Source organism: Euprymna scolopes, chromosome 1 (genome assembly GCF_053919585.1).
Source record: "Euprymna scolopes isolate OS-2025 chromosome 1, ASM5391958v1, whole genome shotgun sequence".
Lineage (NCBI taxonomy): Eukaryota > Metazoa > Mollusca > Cephalopoda > Sepiida > Sepiolidae > Euprymna > Euprymna scolopes.
The window spans coordinates 9,164,397-9,185,287 of record NC_136482.1 but is presented as its reverse complement, the minus strand read 5'-3'; the positions used below and the strand labels follow the sequence as shown (position 1 = coordinate 9,185,287).

The 20,891-nt window shown below is 25.9% G+C and overlaps 1 protein-coding gene across 5 annotated transcripts in view; it reads right to left on the bottom strand.

Moving 5' to 3' along the window:
* Positions 1-941: 941 nt before the first annotated feature.
* The window catches only part of LOC145277731 (protein kinase C delta type-like), a 433,752-nt gene continuing 413,802 nt past the window's right edge, over positions 942-20,891 (bottom strand). For all 5 annotated transcript variants that reach the window (XM_080129566.1, XM_080129474.1, XM_080129666.1 and 2 more), the window contains 6 exons: positions 19,445-19,536; positions 13,459-13,521; positions 10,717-10,855; positions 7,014-7,202; positions 4,905-5,045; positions 942-1,493 (listed from right to left, as the gene is read on the bottom strand). In XM_080129566.1, the coding sequence (XP_079985692.1) occupies positions 1,362-1,493; positions 4,905-5,045; positions 7,014-7,202; positions 10,717-10,855; positions 13,459-13,521; positions 19,445-19,536 (756 nt within the window). In that variant the 3' untranslated portion in view covers positions 942-1,361. The remainder of the gene's footprint in view (positions 1,494-4,904; positions 5,046-7,013; positions 7,203-10,716; positions 10,856-13,458; positions 13,522-19,444; positions 19,537-20,891) is intronic.

Here is a 20,891-nt window from a genome sequence, read left to right as displayed (position 1 = left end):
AGGGTTATTTAAGGCTGGTACCAGAATGAACTGGGGGACTTCAAGACTTAAGAAAAAAATAAAAAGATAAACCTAATTAATGTTAAACTAAATGAATCTTTTACAATTTGAAAAATAATTTAAAAAACAAAACCAAAAAATTGCTAATTGCTTCATTTCCATCTGAGATCTCTGCCTTCTGAAGGTCTTGGGTCAATAGCCAAGGTCAAGTTGAAAGAAGAGATGTAAATAAAAGCCACATTTATGTTGGTAAACGCTGCAACACTTGCCATGTTGAAGGCAATGGTTAAGGAAATTGTCTCAAACTCCAATATGGAGGATTACCGTTTCAAACATTTGATGAAATTAACCATCAACGCATTATAAATCAAATTAATTTTGTGCATAGCAGAGAGAACTCGGCACAAGGCTACGGGAGGTTTGATTTTTGATTTTTTTTTTGTTCGTTTGATTATTTAAAAATCATTTTTTTTTTTGTTGGTTGTTATATAATGTCAAATGAGAAAAAAAATTTTTTTTCCAAGAATTAAAAATGACAACTAAATATAAGAAGTGCCACAACTAAAAAAAAAAAAAAAAGAAAGAACTCATTTTTTTTTTAAAGAAGCAAACAGAATTTCTTGGGGGTGGGGGAGGATTTTCGATTAGACTCAAAAAACTGATTTAAAAAAAAAATGGTGAAAGTAAAATCGTTTTAAATTAAGTTTTTTTCCAATTATATAAATGACTCATTGCTGAATGGATAAGAGCACCGACCGTCTATTAGATGGTCGAGTTTCAATCTCAGCTTGAGGCATTTGCTAGTCAAGCCACACTGAATAGCTGTCATACAGTGAAATAGCACGTGGACAACTATACTTATATATGGAAATAAGTTTTGAAACGGAGGAAAAAGATATTTTTTTAAATTTAAAGAAAAATGTTTTTACACAATAAAAAAATTTCTTTTTTTTTTTAGACATTTTAGGAAATTAAAAATCGTAAAAATTAAAAAAAAATTTTTTTAATCAAGTTTTTTTTTTTTTTAGAAAACAATTTGAATATTTTTATTTTGTCAAAGACTTATATTTTTTGGAAATTAAAAGAAAAAAAAAGTGATAATTATTGACATCACCACCCAAACCTTAAATCTTCCTCTATTTTGAGAAATGAACATATGATTACTACCGCGACTACCACTACAGCTAAAAGAAGGAAGCATCTATGAAAGGGATACACTAAACGTCACCCATTGAAACGTACCATTGTTTTGTATATTGTGTCGAGTGAAATGTCACACACGATTGATGGGGATCAGTTCCATGTAAGCATGACCACAAACGATGAGAGATTTTATCACAAGAATTACACAAGCAGTCCTTTCAAGCAGTAAAACTGAAGTTTTGGAAAATCTTCTGGTCTATTGTTCGGAACAGCTCCTTATCAGGTGGGGTCAGCTTCGCTTCGTCTGCAGTGAATTCCTTGTCAAAATTAGTGGAATCACACTCAGATTTCTGAAAGAAAACAAAAATCACAGAATTTTTGAGATGAGGACGGATAATTTATATCGGATTATTTGGACTACTATTTTCATCTTGAATGTTATCCTTCAATATAACCAGTGGAGTACCATTTGAAATTCCATAGACATTTTTGAATTCAACCAGATGCATCTTAAGAAAGTCAGAGGTTACATCAGCTGCAAGAATAACATCAAGATGAGACAAGTATTTTATTTTTTGATATTCACCTTATTGTAAACAAATACAATTTAATTAAACTTTGTAATTTAAAACAACAGAATTAAAAACCATTTGATGAACATTATTTTTTAATTTGGTTTGTTGAAATTTCAGAGTTGTGACACCTCAGTGAAACAAGTGATGAAATCAGAATAGAGAAAGAAAGAATACAGCAAGAAAATAATTATTAGTAATAATTAAAAATCAATATGTATGAAAAAAATAAATAAAACAATTGTTTATCAGTGAACAACTAATTACAATGTTGTTCTAATGAAATGATACAAGTTGCTGTATGTGTGTGTATATATATATATATATATATATATATATATATATATATATTTGATAAAGTTATTCAAAATTACCACAAGTAATTAAGCTCAATAAAAATGGATTTACACTTTCAGAACATATTTAACTTTATTAAACATTCTAAAGTCACAGAAGTATTCACTTAATTCACATTCATATTTTTTGAATTGTTGCCTTACACATGTTTCATTGTTTGAATATATCAAACAAATCATCAGAGACTTAAATTGGAAAACTATATATTTTTTCCTTGAATTAAAAAGGACAAGTAATGTTAAAAATGAATTGGAAACTTTCAAAAATCACAAGAGAAAACCAAAAGCCTTTTAGGTTTTTTGTTTTCTCCTTATGATTTCTGAAAGTTTGTTGCAATATTTTGAGAGTAATGGGGTATGATCCCACACAGTCGGAAGATTCTATTTATAAACGATGCTGCTAAGAACTGACAAATCAAATTAATTCACGTTCTGCTACCACCCAATCAGAAACCAGAATTGCTTCATAAATATTAAACCTTTTCTGGAGCAATTTCACATGTTCTTTCCCGGGTTTCGACACGGTAAGAATATTTTGTTCTGTGGAACAGTTTACTACAAACAAGTCACCTACCAGGACTTGTGTGTAACAGTGAACCATCTGAAACTGTTCTGAAACTGTTCTGAAACTCAAAATGGCTTACACTTCTAGAGGTTATGGGCCCAGAAGAGCGCTCTCCAGAATACAGAAACACAGTTCACCCTTATTGTTCTTTAGCGAGATTTTCGCATTGCCTCTTTTCAAAACGATATCATTGACTCGACTCCCGTCAGCCAGTTCTACAAAATGATTTTGTTGCTTAAAGTTGGGATCAAAATTGATAAAATCAGATTCCTTTGTAATCACATGTGCCGTGGCCCCACAATCGACAAGAAAATTATTATTGCTTGTTGACGCATCAAATGTACACGAAAATAAAAATGTATGTTCACTAACAGAGCTCTCTACATTTTTAATGTAGTCGCCATTTTGAGTCCTGTATCTACATTGGAAACTCTTGTGATTAGGTCAGTTCAGTGTATAAAGAAATAATTTTGGGTTTTCCTTTCGATAAATAATGCTCTCTCAATATGTTTAATGCTTTGCAGCCGTCGTTCAGGGCTTCTCTCACTACCAGTGATAGACTTCAGTCATCTAAACACTGTATTAATTCCGCAAAGACAGTTGCGTTCTTTTCAATGAAGTCGGGGTCGTTTCTGTTTTCAGGTTGTGTTTCTAGTACTTTGTGTAGCTTTTGGATTCGTAGATATCCCAGAAATTTAACTTGCCACAATTCGAACTTTGATTCGGATCCATCGAAATAAAGACGCACGCTGGGCGCATAACCTCTAGAAGTGTAAGCCATTTTGAGTTTCAGAACAGTTTCAGATGGTTCGCTGTTACACATATTAGTAGGTTAAAGTGTTAATACAAATAAAATGGATACAGTTTAACGTCTTGTCCAGGACTATTTTTTTTTTTCTTTCACTGCCCTGTATGTATATAGATTTCTATATATTAAAAATACAGACCAGCGAAGTTCCACTTATGAGAAGGCTATTACTTTTTTGCATGAATATCAGCGGAAAACCCTAGGGATAATGCTCAGTATATAGATTTCTATATATAAAAAAATAAATAGTCCTGGACAAGACGTTAAACTGTATCCATTTTATTTGTATTAACACTTTAACCTACTAATACTTTTTGCTTAAAAAAAAAAAAAAAATCTTTGTAATTTTCCTTTTTGACATTTGAACACAATTAAAAATGGCGTCTTTTTAAATGCTAAAATTCTAAGATCCAAATGATTTCTAATTTTTGTTATGTCTAAGTAAATATAAAAATATATATTTATTTTTGAGCAGAACAAACACAAGGGACTTCCCCATTATAAAAATAGGGAGGATGTTGCAATATTTTGAGAGTAATGGGGTATGATCCCACACAGTCGGAAGATTTTATTTATAAACGATGCTGCTAAGAACTGACTAATCAAATTAATTCACGTTCTGCTACCAACAAATCAGAAACCAGAATTGCTTCATAAATATTAAACCTTTTCTGGAGCAATTTCACATGTTCTTTCCCGGGTTTCGACACGGTAAGTTTGTTTGTTTGTTCTGTTTTACGGCATATCAACCACTTTGGGGTCATTTAATGCCGAAAGGTTAGTTATGTTGTGTTAAATATTGGTTTGTTCTTAAGATTTTTTTTTGTTTTGGGGGGTCTTTCCTTATATTTTCGAGTATATTTTAGTCTCTTTCAGAAAATTGATAATTTTTTGGGGATCAATCTTGTTTAATATTGTTTTCAGATTTTTTTTCTTGGTAATACTTTGTTCGGATTTGTTCAAGGTCAATGCAGTTTGTCAGTATATGGTGTATTGTGTAGGGTTCTTGACACGTTATACAGTTTGGTGTCTCCTCCCCTTTTAGTAGATGTGAGTGGGTGATGTGAGTGTGACCTATTCGTAGTCTGGTCATTACTACCTCTTCCTTTCTTGTTAACTTTTTGGTGTCTCTCGTTCCAATATTTGGCGACATGGTAAGAATATTTTGTTCTGTGGAACTGTTTACTACAAACAAGTCACCTCCCAGGACTTGTGTGTGTAACAGCGAACCATCTGAAACTGTTCTGAAACTCAAAATGGCTTACACTTCTAGAGTTTCCCAAAAATAAAATAATAAGAAGTCTTAGAAAAATATTGAAACCTACTGAAATGAAAAAATATACATTAATTGAAACACCACAAAGAGATTAAATGGTGCCATATTTGAATCAATAGTGAGTTATATATATATATATATATATATATATATATACATACATAAAATACTTGGTATTACTTACCACTCGGGGCTTGAATGGAGGCTCTACCTCTCTCTTCTCTAATTTTTCCCAATCAATAGGTTTAAAGAATGGATGATTCCGAATATCCCCTTGAGGACAGTTAGGCATCCCTAATCGAACTTGAGGATTTCGCTCAAGTAACTGAAAATGAAAAAAATTATTTTAAAAGAAATGTGGAAATTATTTTGCTTTACCCACTTATTTGTGATGTATTTCCGTTAATTTTTTTTTAATATTTAAAAAAACATTTAAAGCAATATAATTTATCGTAAATAGTTAGTAAAAATAATCTGTGTTCAGCCATGACAGGGAATGGGTAGATAACCGGATTATTTTACTCACTTTTATGGAAAAATAAATTGCTTAGAACTTCTGAATATTAACATTTTTAAACGAAAATAAGCAAATATAAATAAATTAAAAAATATTGAACAGGATTAAATATTAAAATCAATTGAAAATAATATTTTGGTCTATTTGACTAACAAAACAGGAATAAATAGATTATTAATCACAAACTAACTTCACATTATAATGGCATGTGCCTCTGTGCAGTCAATGGAAAAATAAAAACGAGATTTGGTAATGTGTAACGGTCTAGAAAGATATTGTATATCCTTGTTGGGAGAGATAAATTATTAGGTTTTTGTAATTCTTGCAGAGAGGTGTCAACATTCCTCTACATACAGCACCTAATATTCTCAAATGGTCATCCATGTAGTACTGAAGAGGCTTAATATTGCTTAACTTCGGTCATCTAAAAAGCATTGGTATGATCATGTCATATGTTTTTAATGAGTGATATGAAGTAAAGTCTTGCTTCTTAATAATTGTATCAATTACACAATTGCATTTCTTAATAATTCTACCAATTAAACAATTGCATTCCTTAATAATTATACCAATTAAACAATTGCATTTCTTAATAATTCTACCAATTAAACAATTGCATTTCTTAATAATTCTACCAATTAAACAATTGCATTTCTTAATAATTCTACCAATTAAACAATTGCATTTCTTAATAATTCTACCAATTAAACAATTGCATTTCTTAATAATTCTACCAATTAAACAATTGCATTTCTTAATAATTCTACCAATTAAACAATTGCATTTCTTAATAATTCTACCAATTAAACAATTGCATTTCTTAATAATTCTACCAATTAAACAATTGCATTTCTTAATAATTCTACCAATTAAACAATTGCATTCCTTAATAATTGTACCAATTAAACAATTGTATTTCTTAATAATTGTATCAATTAAACAATTGCATTTCTTAATAATTGTATCAATTAAACAATTGCATTTCTTAATAATTCTACCAATTAAACAATTGCATTTCTTAATTGTATCAATTAAACAATTGCATTTCTTAATAATTGTATCAATTAAACAATTGCATTTCTTAATAATTGTATCAATTAAACAATTGCATTTCTTAATAATTGTATCAATTAAACAGTGATTATCAATTTTTCAACTATTGGTTACTAAAATTAGTTAATGTTCCACAGAAAACGGAAAGAGAAATCTGCAAAAGTATTGGTACTTATACAGTTTAATCAAGACATTAAAAAATGAAAATATTGAAAAAGAGTTATGCTGTACATACTTGCTATGGAGTGAAGTTTTCATACAAAAAGAATCCCTTAATTTGATCAAGTAGTTTTTTTTTTTTTTACAAAAGAAAATTAAATTCTAATAAGATCGATCATATCATTTCTATTTGCCTATTTCCAGGAATGAGGAGGGGGCATAGAAACTCTGTAAAATAAGTGAACAAAACTAAAAAGTATTTTTTCTGCCCAGGTTTCAAAATCGCTTCAAATTTTGACAAATTCGGTGATTGGAGTTATATCCCCTGGCGCTCCCTTTCCTTATCTACAAAAAACAAGATATCCGCAACACAATCAATCTCATTAAAGTTTGATTTTCCTTTGTAAAAAAATAAATAAATAAATACTTGATCAAATTAAGTGATTTTTCTTATTTTTAATGAAAACTTTATTCCACAATGAGTACAATATAACTTTTCCTCAATATTTTCATTTTTTAATGTCTTGATTAAACTGTACAAGTATCAGATTATTAATAACTTACCCCACTTAAACATCGAACAGCATCGGTTGGAAGCCACCGAGGATAGAATAATTCGTCATGGAGGATTGACTGGAAAAGATCATCTTCATCATCTCCATGGAATGGCGACTGTCCCATCAACATTTCATATTGTAGTACTCCAAAGGACCACCAATCCACAGAGATTCCGTATTTTTGTCCATGTAAAATCTGAACAGAAAAATGGCACATAAAAATATTAGAACATCATTATATATATTTTGCTAACATAGTTGTTTTTTTTTTAGTCAAACCCAAATAGCATTTAAACTGATGACACTTCCCTGCAACCACTTTCGTACAGAAGAGATGTTAGTCTCTGTCCATTCAATCTTTATTTCATAGAAATTACTTGACTGAGCTTCAAGCTGTGTTTGCTTCTTGTATCACATTCACAGCAAGAACTCGTGTGCCTAGTCCATTATAAAAAATTTAAACAATTCAATACAACACAGCTGAAGACGTCTCTTAGTTCTTTTTATATCAGTAAAATTTTACTGATAAAAAAAAAGATCAAAAATAGAACTGTGTCACCTAGTCAAAAGTGGGGCGTTCGTCAGCCTCATAATTCTTGCTTTCCTTATTTTGTTTCTTAGTCCTGTCATTCTATGAGTAGAATTTCTGACAAAGAAAGAATTGCTGTTTTCTTGGTTCTATATAATATTTATTGGTTAGTTTTTGACCTTAAAGTTGTATTTTTTTAGCACCTTGCATCAAATGGCTTCATGCCTTGTCTGGAACGATTTCTATTAAAAAAAAAAAATATTGATTTATCCAAAGATTATTAGTTTATAATAATTTTCTAAATTGTTACAATACAAAAGTAAAATGTCACAGAAAAATTGGTGCTCATTTAGAATTACATTTATAAAATAAAAAAAACAATACAGAAAAATCTTGATGATGTAAGTATTTGTTACGGAACGAAGATGTCATGTTCCAAAAGTCATATAAATTGATAAAGTAATCAAATTTTATGACAAAGTGAAGAGGAAGAGGCCAGAAACGCCCATGTTGATTAAAATTTTGCTAAAATTTAAGGGAGACAATTCGATTTAACTGCATGGATTTTCTTTGTATTCAAAATAATTAAAATAAATGTATCACTAAAAATCATAAAATTTCATTTTCTTAATTAAAAAAAAAACTACTTGATCAGTTTATGTGGTTTTTGAAATATAACACTTTTGTTCTGTGATGAGTATGTGCTTCATAAAGATTTTTCTGTATTCTTTTAAGTGTAATAAGCACTAAAGAATTTTGTAAAATTTATTTTCCTGGACATTTAGTAGTGTGTGTGTGTGTGTGTGTGTGTAGGAGAGGGTTAACATTTTTTATATTTTACGACAATTTTTTTATTTTTGTACCTTTTCTCCATGTTAAAAAACGACCCTGGTGTCTAACTCTGGCCCGTGGGGAAGCATTCTAAATAGGTACAATTGTTGGCTGCCTTTTTACGATCACACTCATTACCACTTTCTTAAAACAGGTACAAAATTTTTCAACTAATTTTACTTGCATAAAAAATAAGATTCGGAGTCATTGACATTTGGATAAGCTCAATTTCTAACAATATTTGTGGTGCATTGAGAAAGAACCAATCACAGGCTGTTTAGCAAAACCAGTTTGGTTGAGGAGACTGTGTATTTCAGTTTTGCTTGGTAGAAGCAAAACGGGTCTCTCTAATACTCCTAACTGCTATAACAAGCATTCAACATGCATGGAAAAAAAAAAAATCGCTGGACCGATACAGCAACCGAAATTACTTTCCTGTATCAATTTTATTATTTGCTCCTTTTTGTGTCTTTGTTATTTCGTACTATTTTTTTTTTGTTTCTTACCAACTTAAAGACATTTTCTTCGCACCCATCTATTTTTACAGAATTATATGAAAGAACCCTAGAATTGTTATTTCGAAGAAAATATCATCTTCACAAATAAGTTCTGCAAATATCAATTATTTACACAACATTACAACTCTCTTTTCTTTCCAGCAGATCTTATATAAAAGTGTTTTGACTTAAAAGTTGTTTGTAATTTTTATTTTACTGATGTCACATTTATTTTTTCAACCCATGTATTTCTGCAAAATATATAAATATATAAAACTGTACATCTAATTCGGTGAAATTCAAACAGTAATGTTTGGATGCTATTTATAACAAAATAATCCTAAAATGAAATTTCACATGTCGTGTACAAATCTATAAACTTCAGAAGGAAAGTCATTTATTTAAAATATAAAAATCTGTACACAGGTTCATAAAATTGACTTCTAAATCCACTGGTTTCTTTATATTAAACTAGCAGGGATACCCGACGCTGTTCAGGATTGAATGAAGATCAACAAATGTTCTACACTTCCAATACTTTTATTGTTATCGAAATTGATAAAAATCACCCATTTGTCTATTCAATTGATTAATTGTTTGGTCTAGTTAGGACCGTCGGGTTAGGACCCGCTGTGGTGCATCAAGGGGAAGCTTTTACATGCCTCCTTGCAGTGACTTAATCCACAATACTTTGCAGTCTACATTGTACTGTAGAGAACCTACTTTTGATTTCATTAAATTATTTTTATATAATGACTTGAATTAAAGTTTAAAATGCAAAAGTCAAGTATCATGGTTCAATTATGCTCTAAACAGAAACATTCATTTTGAACACAGCCCTGTCTTATCGAAGAACCTAGTGTTGATTTTATATGCTAGGCTCTCCTGCTTGTAGACATTTATTTACAAGTACTTTGATGAATAACACCTTGTTTATTTTTCAGAAGTCTTCTCCAATCTGCTTCAAACATGTCAAACACTTGATACTCCATCCCTGACCAGTCATGTTTAACACACATCTTTTCCGGTCACTCTCGGGCCACCTGTGTAATCCGTCTACCTCTGTCCTCTCTAACCTCAATGGTTTATGTTTTTCTTCCCCCCCCACCCACTATCAAACAATCATGATGTTGCTTGCACGGCAACCGAGAAGGCTAACATGCTTACCAGTCAGTTTGCTTCAACACCACATTGGAGCCAGAAAACCACTCCCTCCCTGACTTTCCTTTGCGGACAGACGCCACATTAGATGATCTGAAAATCACCCCTTCTCAAGTACATGATATCATAAAAAACCTTGACACCTCAAAACATGTGGACCCGATTTCATCCTGGCTGCACTATTAAAAAAATGCTCCGCCGAGGTTGCCCCAGTTCTCTCCAAACTTAACAAATGCCTTAGCGAATCTTGCTTTTCTGACTGCTGAAAAATTGCTTCTGTGGTACCAGTTTTCAAGAATTCTGGAGACAGAACTGACCCAGTAAATTATCGCCCCATTAGCCTCTTCCCGCTTTTTGCTAAAATATTTGAGTCCTTAATTAATCAAGCTTTAGTCCATCACGTTATAGCTGCTAAGCTTCTGACTGATTAACAATATGGATTTAGGCAAGCCCGTTTTACAGCAGATATCCTAACTGTAATCTCTGAACATATATACCATACACTGAACAAAGCAGGGAAGAGTAGAGCAGTAGCCCTAGATATATCTAAGGCTTTTGACAGGGTATGGCATGAGGGTCTTCTCAGGAAAATCAGATCATACAGTATCACTGGACAAATACTTAACACACACACGGAGAAAAAGTGACTTTTATAGGAACGTAGAGTTAATCAAGAAAAAATGTCTTCTTACCTCTGGTGCAATATAATCGGGTGTTCCGCAGAAGGTGTTTGTTCTGTTGCGTTCATCGATTCCTTCTTTGCACATTCCGAAATCAGCAATTTTTATGTGGCCTGTCTTATCTAACATTACGTTATCTAGCTTGAGATCTCTGAAAAAAAAAAAAAAATCCATTGAATAGAAAAAACTTAAATCAGGAAAATCTTTGAAATTTCACCAACAATGTGGCAACATCAATGAAAAGCTGGTGAATCTCTGTCCCACTTGAGAGTTCTTGATAAGGTGCAAAGATGAATGCGCAATTTAATTGGCACCACTCTATTTTCTCTGCAACCTCTCTCTCATAGACATGATGTTGTTAGTCTCAGTCTTTTTTTTATAAATACTATCATGGCAGGTGCTCTTCAGAATTCTCTGATTTATTCACTGCTTCTTTTGTTCCAGCTCGTTTGATTCGTTGGCCTAGTGGTCTTCATCAATTTGCTATTTTCATACCTCATTGTAATACAACTTCCTATTCCTGCTTGGTTGAAGATTCTTTCATTTTTGTTTAGTAGAAGCAAAAAGAACTCCTATGATACTCCCAACTTTTCTAACAGATATTCAACATGCATAGAAAAATGCAGATGCACAAACCAAAATTATTTTCCAAAAACTGCCGGCTTGTGGAACTCTTTTCCCTCTACTTTTAACCTTGGTCTTTTAAAGACTAAGGTTAATAAGCATCTCCTGTCTTTGTGATAATCATCTTTGTTTGTTAGCTCCTTGCATTAAGTGGCTTCATGCTTTGTCTAGAGCGATTTCCATATATATATATATATATATATATATATATATATATATATATATATATATATATATATATTAGGGAAAGGTAGTTTGCTTGAAGCATTGCTGGTAAATACTATATAAATGTATCAGAAGGCTATAGCAATGTGGGTTACCGGTGTGAGAATTGATGTGGAAAATGAACAAAAATAGACAAACAGGTGGAAATCTTGTAGAATTGTGAAATATTGTTTGAAATTTTATTTTTCAAAGTTGCATATAAGATCACATATGAAATCAGTAAATGGAGACTTACTGTTCGTTTTGGACTGGGTGTCTTTGATGTTTCAGGATAACATTCCTTTGTCAAAAAGGGATAAAGTGTGAAAACCAATGAATGTTTCAAAAGAGAGAAAACTAATAAGACTTTGTTTTCCACTTGGCAGTTTCAACTCAACTTCCTGTTTCATTACCATGGTGTTTTCTCTTTTGAAACATTCATCGGTTTTCACACTTTATTTCTTTTTGACGAAGGTATGTTATCCCGAAATATAAAAAAAAAAACAATAAGTTTCCATTTACTGATTTTATATGTGATGTTACGTGCAACTTTGATATTTTACTATTGAGATGCTAGTGGTAGATGGATTAGTCCAGATGTGGTAACAATACTCCATGCACAAGTGAATTGTAACTTTGTAAAGATATAGGATGCTTTCTGGTGTGATAATTTTCTAGGAAACCCACTTTCTTTGCAGACGTCTTGGCAATGTCCTCAATGTATTTGTTCCAACTTTGCCGTTAACGTAAGTCAAGGTTCCAACCTCAACAATCAGTCAAACAGAAACTGTGCTATATTGATGGCCTTTTTTCTGTAGGACTGATGCAAAATGTTCTGTGTAGCCCTAGGAGGGTCACTCTTCCAGACCTTATCTCCCAGCTTTCGGGAGGAGCAAATTTATTGCTTGTTGTCTGAAGCACCCTCACTGGGGAATGCCTATGGAGCTACTTAGACTTATTTTTACAGGGCCAGAGTACTCCACTTCTGGAGGTCTGGCTCATTTTCCAACCTTGTGTCACATCTTGTGTTACATTTTCTATACCAAGTTCATAAATTAACCCTCACCCAAACCTATACCCGGGTTCAGGTTAATATATGAACATTCTGAAATTATCCTGAATAGTTTTTTTTATTTTTTTTTTTTCAATTTTACTATCAGTTTTTAAAATAAATTTTTTTTTCTCATCTTCTAGTCTTCGTTTTTGCACGTCAAAGTTAATGAGTTACCACAATCCAAAAAGAGCGTATACTTGTTTTGGGGACATTAATTGTTATTTCATTTCTTGACAATTGGGAGTCATGAATTTTCATTATTGCAAAACAGCATGGAACAAACATTCTGAGAGAAAAGAACGTAGAAGACGAAAAGGGCAAAGAAATCACAGAAAAAAATATTAGCAAATTGTTTTAACAGTTTGGTAACATGTTTTAAACCCGATTTACTTCCTTTAGATTATTTACATCTTTGATAACAGCGCCAGCAAATCAATATAGAGGTAAAAAAATCCATATTACTCCTTGAAATAAACTGAACTTAATCTTCACTCACAAACAAAATTTAACATTATCAGTCATTATTTAAGACACATTTATTTTTATTAGTTGTGATATCTATTGATGAGAAAATATTACCATAGTTTTGAGTTATACTTAAAGTGGTAATTATCACTTTGACAAAAGAGTTCTTTCTTGAAGTAGATTTTCTCCTTTTTTGCTACACCTTGGCTGAACAAAAAAAAAAAACATGCAGTTTGAAGGATAGAGTAAGACTATAATGCAACTGATGACTCAAGAAAAATAGATGATCTCAGAAAGATGATGAGAACTTCAATAGTTTCCCAGGTCATGAAATTGCTGAACAGTTACAAAACTATTTCAATGATTTTGTGAAGACTGATTTAGTGAAGACACATTAAAGATTTTACCTGTATACAATATTTCTGGAATGTAGAAACTGCAATCCGCAGACAATCTCTGCACCGTAAAACCTGAAAATTAATAAAAAATAAAAAGGAATATAAATTAAAAAATGAATAAAAAATAAAAAGGAATATGAATTTTAAAAAATTAATAAAAATAAAAAGGGATATAAATTTTAAAAAATGAAAAAAAAATAAAAAGGAATATGAATTTTAAAAAATGAATAAAAAATCAAAAGGAATATGAATTTAAAAAAATGAATAAAAAATAAAAATGAATATGAATTTAAAAAAATCAATAAAAAAAAGGAATATTAATTTAAAAATGAATAAAAAATAAAAAGGAATATGAATTAAAAAAAAAAGAAAAAAAAAGGGAATATGAATTTAAAAAAAATGAATAAAAATAAAAAGGAATATGAATTAAAAAAAATGAATAAAAAATAAAAATGAATATACATTAAAAAATGAATAAAAAATGAAAAGGGATATGAATTAAAAAAATGAATAAAAAATAAAAAGGAATATAAAATAAAAAAAATGAATACAAAAAAAGGAATATAATTTAAAAAAAAATGAATAAAAAATAAAAAGGAATATAAATTAAAAAATGAATAAAAAATAAAAAGGAATATGAATTTAAAAAATGAATAAAAAATAAAAAGGAATATGAATTAAAAAAATGAATAAAAAATAAAAAGGAATATGAATTAAAAAAATGAATAAAAAATAAAAAGGAATATAAATTTTAAAAAATGAATAAAAAATAAAAAGGAATATAAATTAAAAAAATGAATAAAAAATAAAAAGGAATATGAATTTAAAAAATGAATAAAAAATAAAAAGGAACATGAATTAAAAAAATGAATACAAAAAAAAGGAATATAATTTAAAAAAAAATGAATAAAAAATAAAAAGGAATATAAATTTAAAAAATGAATAAAAAATAAAAAGGAACATGAATTAAAAAAATGAATAAAAAATAAAAAGGAATATAAATTAAAAAAATGAATAAAAAATAAAAGGGAATATGAATAAAAAATGAATAAAAAATAAAAAGGAATATGAATAAAAAAATGAATAAAAAATAAAAAGGGATATAAATAAAAAAAAAATGAATAAAAAATAAAAAGGAATATGAATAAAAAATGAATAAAAAATAAAAAGGAATATGAATAAAAAAATGAATAAAAAATAAAAGGGAATATGAATAAAAAATGAATAAAAAATAAAAAGGAATATGAATAAAAAAATGAATAAAAAATAAAAAGGAATATGAATAAAAAAATGAATAAAAAATAAAAAGGAATATGAATAAAAAATGAATAAAAAATAAAAAGGAATATGAATAAAAAAATGAATAAAAAATAAAAAGGGATATAAATAAAAAAAATTAATAAAAAATAAAAAGGAACATGAATTTAAAAAATGAATAAAAAATAAAAAGGAATATAAATTAAAAAAATGAATAAAAAATAAAAAGGAATATGAATAAAAAATTAATAAAAAATAAAAAGGAATATAAATAAAAAAATGAATAAAAAATAAAAAGGGATATAAATTTAAAAAAAATGAATAAAAAATAAAAAGGAACATGAATTTAAAAAAATGAATAAAAAATAAAAAGGAATATAAATTAAAAAAATGAATAAAAAATAAAAAGGAACATGAATTTTAAAAAAATGAATAAAAAATAAAAAGGAACATGAATAAAAAAAATTAATAAAAAATCAAAAGGAATATGAATTTAAAAAATGAATAAAAAATAAAAAGGAATATGAATTTAAAAGAAATGAATAAAAAATAAAAAGGAATATAAATTAAAAAAAAATGAATAAAAAATAAAAAGGAATATAAAATTAAAAAAATGAATAAAAAATGAAAAGGAATATGAATAAAAAAAAATGAATAAAATATAAAAAGGAATATTAATTTAAAAGAAATTAATAAAAAATAAAAAGGAATATGAATTTAAAAAAAATGAATAAAAAATAAAAAGGAATATGAATTTAAAAAAAAATGAATAAAAAATAAAAAGGAATATGAATTTAAAAAATGAATAAAAAATAAAAAGGAATATGAATTTAAAAGAAATGAATAAAAAATAAAAAGGAATATAAATTAAAAAAAAATGAATAAAAAATAAAAAGGAATATAAAATTAAAAAAATGAATAAAAAATGAAAAGGAATATGAATTAAAAAAAAATGAATAATAAATAAAAAGGAATATGAATAAAAAAAAATGAATAAAAAATAAAAAGGAATATTAATTTAAAAGAAATTAATAAAAAATAAAAAGGAATATGAATTTAAAAGAAATGAATAAAAAATAAAAAGGAATATGAATTTAAAAGAAATGAATAAAAAATAAAAAGGAATATGAATTTAAAAAAATGAATAAAAAATAAAAATGAATATGAATTTAAAAAAATCAATAAAAAAAAAGGAATATTAATTTAAAAATGAATAAAAAATAAAAAGGAATATGAATTAAAAAAAAAGAAAAAAAAAGGGAATATGAATTTAAAAAAAATGAATAAAAATAAAAAGGAATATGAATTAAAAAAAATGAATAAAAAATAAAAATGAATATACATTAAAAAATGAATAAAAAATGAAAAGGGATATGAATTAAAAAAATGAATAAAAAATAAAAAGGAATATAAAATAAAAAAAATGAATACAAAAAAAGGAATATAATTTAAAAAAAAATGAATAAAAAATAAAAAGGAATATAAATTAAAAAATGAATAAAAAATAAAAAGGAATATGAATTTAAAAAATGAATAAAAAATAAAAAGGAATATGAATTAAAAAAATGAATAAAAAATAAAAAGGAATATGAATTAAAAGAAATGAATAAAAAATAAAAAGGAATATAAATTTTAAAAAATGAATAAAAAATAAAAAGGAATATAAATTAAAAAAATGAATAAAAAATAAAAAGGAATATGAATTTAAAAAATGAATAAAAAATAAAAAGGAACATGAATTAAAAAAATGAATACAAAAAAAAGGAATATAATTTAAAAAAAAATGAATAAAAAATAAAAAGGAATATAAATTTAAAAAATGAATAAAAAATAAAAAGGAACATGAATTAAAAAAATGAATAAAAAATAAAAAGGAATATAAATTAAAAAAATGAATAAAAAATAAAAGGGAATATGAATAAAAAATGAATAAAAAATAAAAAGGAATATGAATAAAAAAATGAATAAAAAATAAAAAGGGATATAAATAAAAAAAAAATGAATAAAAAATAAAAAGGAATATGAATAAAAAATGAATAAAAAATAAAAAGGAATATGAATAAAAAAATGAATAAAAAATAAAAAGGAATATGAATAAAAAAATGAATAAAAAATAAAAGGGAATATGAATAAAAAATGAATAAAAAATAAAAAGGAATATGAATAAAAAAATGAATAAAAAATAAAAAGGAATATGAATAAAAAAATGAATAAAAAATAAAAAGGAATATGAATAAAAAATGAATAAAAAATAAAAAGGAATATGAATAAAAAAATGAATAAAAAATAAAAAGGGATATAAATAAAAAAAAATGAATAAAAAATAAAAAGGAACATGAATTTAAAAAATGAATAAAAAATAAAAAGGAATATAAATTAAAAAAATGAATAAAAAATAAAAAGGAATATGAATAAAAAATTAATAAAAAATAAAAAGGAATATAAATAAAAAAATGAATAAAAAATAAAAAGGGATATAAATTTAAAAAAAATGAATAAAAAATAAAAAGGAACATGAATTTAAAAAAATGAATAAAAAATAAAAAGGAATATAAATTAAAAAAATGAATAAAAAATAAAAAGGAACATGAATTTTAAAAAAATGAATAAAAAATAAAAAGGAACATGAATAAAAAAAATTAATAAAAAATCAAAAGGAATATGAATTTAAAAAATGAATAAAAAATAAAAAGGAATATGAATTTAAAAGAAATGAATAAAAAATAAAAAGGAATATAAATTTAAAAAAAATGAATAAAAAATAAAAAGGAATATAAAATTAAAAAAATGAATAAAAAATGAAAAGGAATATGAATAAAAAAAAATGAATAAAAAATAAAAAGGAATATGAATTTAAAAGAAATTAATAAAAAATAAAAAGGAATATGAATTTAAAAAAAATGAATAAAAAATAAAAAGGAATATGAATTTAAAAAAAAATGAATAAAAAATAAAAAGGAATATGAATTTAAAAAATGAATAAAAAATAAAAAGGAATATGAATTTAAAAGAAATGAATAAAAAATAAAAAGGAATATAAATTAAAAAAAAATGAATAAAAAATAAAAAGGAATATAAAATTAAAAAAATGAATAAAAAATGAAAAGGAATATGAATTAAAAAAAATGAATAATAAATAAAAAGGAATATGAATAAAAAAAAATGAATAAAAAATAAAAAGGAATATTAATTTAAAAGAAATTAATAAAAAATAAAAAGGAATATGAATTTAAAAGAAATGAATAAAAAATAAAAAGGAATATGAATTTAAAAGAAATGAATAAAAAATAAAAAGGAATATGAATAAAAAAAATTAATAAAAAATAAAAAGGAATATGAATTTAAAAAATGAATAAAAAATAAAAAGGAATATGAATTTAAAAGAAATTAATAAAAAATAAAAAGGAATATAAATTTAAAAAATGAATAAAAAATAAAAAGGAATATAAATTAAAAAAAATGAATAGAAAATAAAAAGGAATATAAATTAAAAAAAAAATGAATAAAAAATAAAAAGGAATATGAATTAAAAAAAAATGAATAAAAATACAAAGGAATATAAATAAAAAAAATGAATAAAAAATAAAAAGGAATATAAATTTAAAAAATGAATAAAAAATAAAAAGGAATATAAATTTAAAAAATGAATAAAAATAAAAAGGAATATGAATTTTTAAAAAATTAATAAAAAATAAAAAAAAAAATAAATTAAAAAAATGAATAAAAAATAAAAAGGGATATAAATTTTAAAAAATGAATAAAAAATAAAAAGGAATATGAATGTAACAAAAATGAATAAAAAATAAAAAGGAATATGAATTAAAAAAAATGAATAAAAAATAAAAAGTAATATGAATTTAAAAAAATGAATAAAAAATAAAAAGTAATATGAATTTAAAAAAATGAATAAAAAATAAAAAGGAATATAAATTAAAAAAATGAATAAAAAATAAAAAGGAACATGAATTTTAAAAAAATGAATAAAAAATAAAAAGGAATATTAATTTTAAAAAATGAATAAAAAATAAAAAGGAATATGAATTAAAAAAAAAAAGGCATAAAAAATAAAAAGGAATATGAATTAAAAAAATGAATAAAAAAAACAGGTATAGTAATTAAAAAAAAAAAATGATTAAAAAATAAAAAGGAATATAAATTTAAAAAAACAAAATGAAAAAAAAGGAGGAAAATTGCTGTTTTTCTGTGCCGCAATCCCACACTTACCATTGGCTAGTTTTGTACCGTAATGAATATATATTTATTCATTCTACTTTTTTTTCCCTCAGAAATTACGGAGCCGATCTGGCTGAAATTTTATATGGACCTTTATTATGATGAGGTAAAGCGGCCCGAGTATTATGGTATCCGTTTAATCCACAGATAGGGATTAATAGGATCATTATTTAATGCAATAATAAGCACAAATTTAACCATATTCAACCATTAATTTTGCATGAAGCACTCATTTTAAGTAAAGAGTCTATAATTTTTGTCCATTTTTAATGGACTAAAAGTCTAGTCTATTTATGATTTTACTATGCTAGTTCAAAGAAAAACAATATAAATAATGATAAATTCCAAAATGTAAGGCATTGTCATATAAATCTGAACTGGAGTGCGAAAAAAATGGCTGTTGGAATGTTAAAACTTGATCATCATTGTTTGATAAGAAAGTGTTTTACTATGAGGCGACACAAGGGGAATAATAATTCCATGTAGAGAACAAAAAGATGCTTACATGGCCAACTGTATACTGAATCTTCGTGCTTTTTGAATATGGAACATCAGGTCACCTCCGTTTAAGTATTCCATCACAAAGAACAGATGTGACTAAAAAAGAACAAAAATTTATTTAATGAAGGGAGTTTAAAGAATTTAGATAAATTCTTTATATAGGGATATGAAAATATATGAAGCTCAACACTTGAGAGTGGAGCATAACAATAAATTTAAAACAAAATAAAAAAATAAATATAAAACTATATAAGTTTCACTTCAATAGGGAGTAAATATAGGTAAAGAGCGATTACAGAAACTTATGTATTTTGAAACCTAATGATGAGAAGCACACACACATATATACACATATATATATATATATATATATATATGTGTGTGTGTGTGTATGTGTGTGTATATATATATATATACTTTTTATTTGTTTCACATAAGCATTAATATGTTGCTACACATTCATGAGCATATTTTGGTCAGTCAGTTACAAGTAACTAGAGTACTTTTCAGGTGATATTGCGTATACAAAAGTTTAGTCCATAAGCATATCTTGCCCTACTTTGGTATCGAGCACTCTTGTATTAACTGTGTTCAAACTTCATTGTTGCTTTTCCTCTGAAAAATATTAACCTATATATATATATATATATATATATATATATATATATATATATATATATTCATAAAATTCGGAATACTATAAATAAGACATATATATATATATATATATATATATATATATATATATATATGAATAAAAAAGAATGCGAAAAGTATAAAAGCTTATAGCTTTTCTTTATTCGTTTTTAATTGGTGACGTGCAGGAATACAAAATAATAATATTATGAAAAAAAAATAGAAAAACTTTTTTCATATATATATATATATATATATATATATATATTGCATTGCTGTGATTTCCTAGATGTTAATCCAATGAAATTGGTGTTTATTAAATATTGCTCAGTAATAAGTAGAGTTGTATAATTAATTCTTTATTTATACAAATATTATTGGCTACATATGTACATACATGTTTCGGCTGTGATTTCTTTTGAAATCCAGCCTCATCAGGCCTATAGTTACAGCTGAAACATGTACATATGTAGCCAATAATATTTGTATATAAAAAGAATTCATTATATATATATATAAGTTTGCAGAGTCAAAGTTGACTTTGCAGTTAAGTTTGAATTCTTCAATTGGCAGTAATTATCATTTCCAACATGGAACACTAAACATTTAAATTAAAAGTATTGTTATTGTCCCCTTCAATAAGGATTGGTGCTCCACAAAAATCTATAATCTATCAGTCTATGCATAATGTATATGTCCTGCTGATTTAACAAAATACAGAATTAAAATTTTATTCTTTCCTATGTTGATGGTAGCCTAGAGGTTGAATACCAAGCTGTAGAATTAAAAGTGACTTTGTAACTGGGTTTAAAACA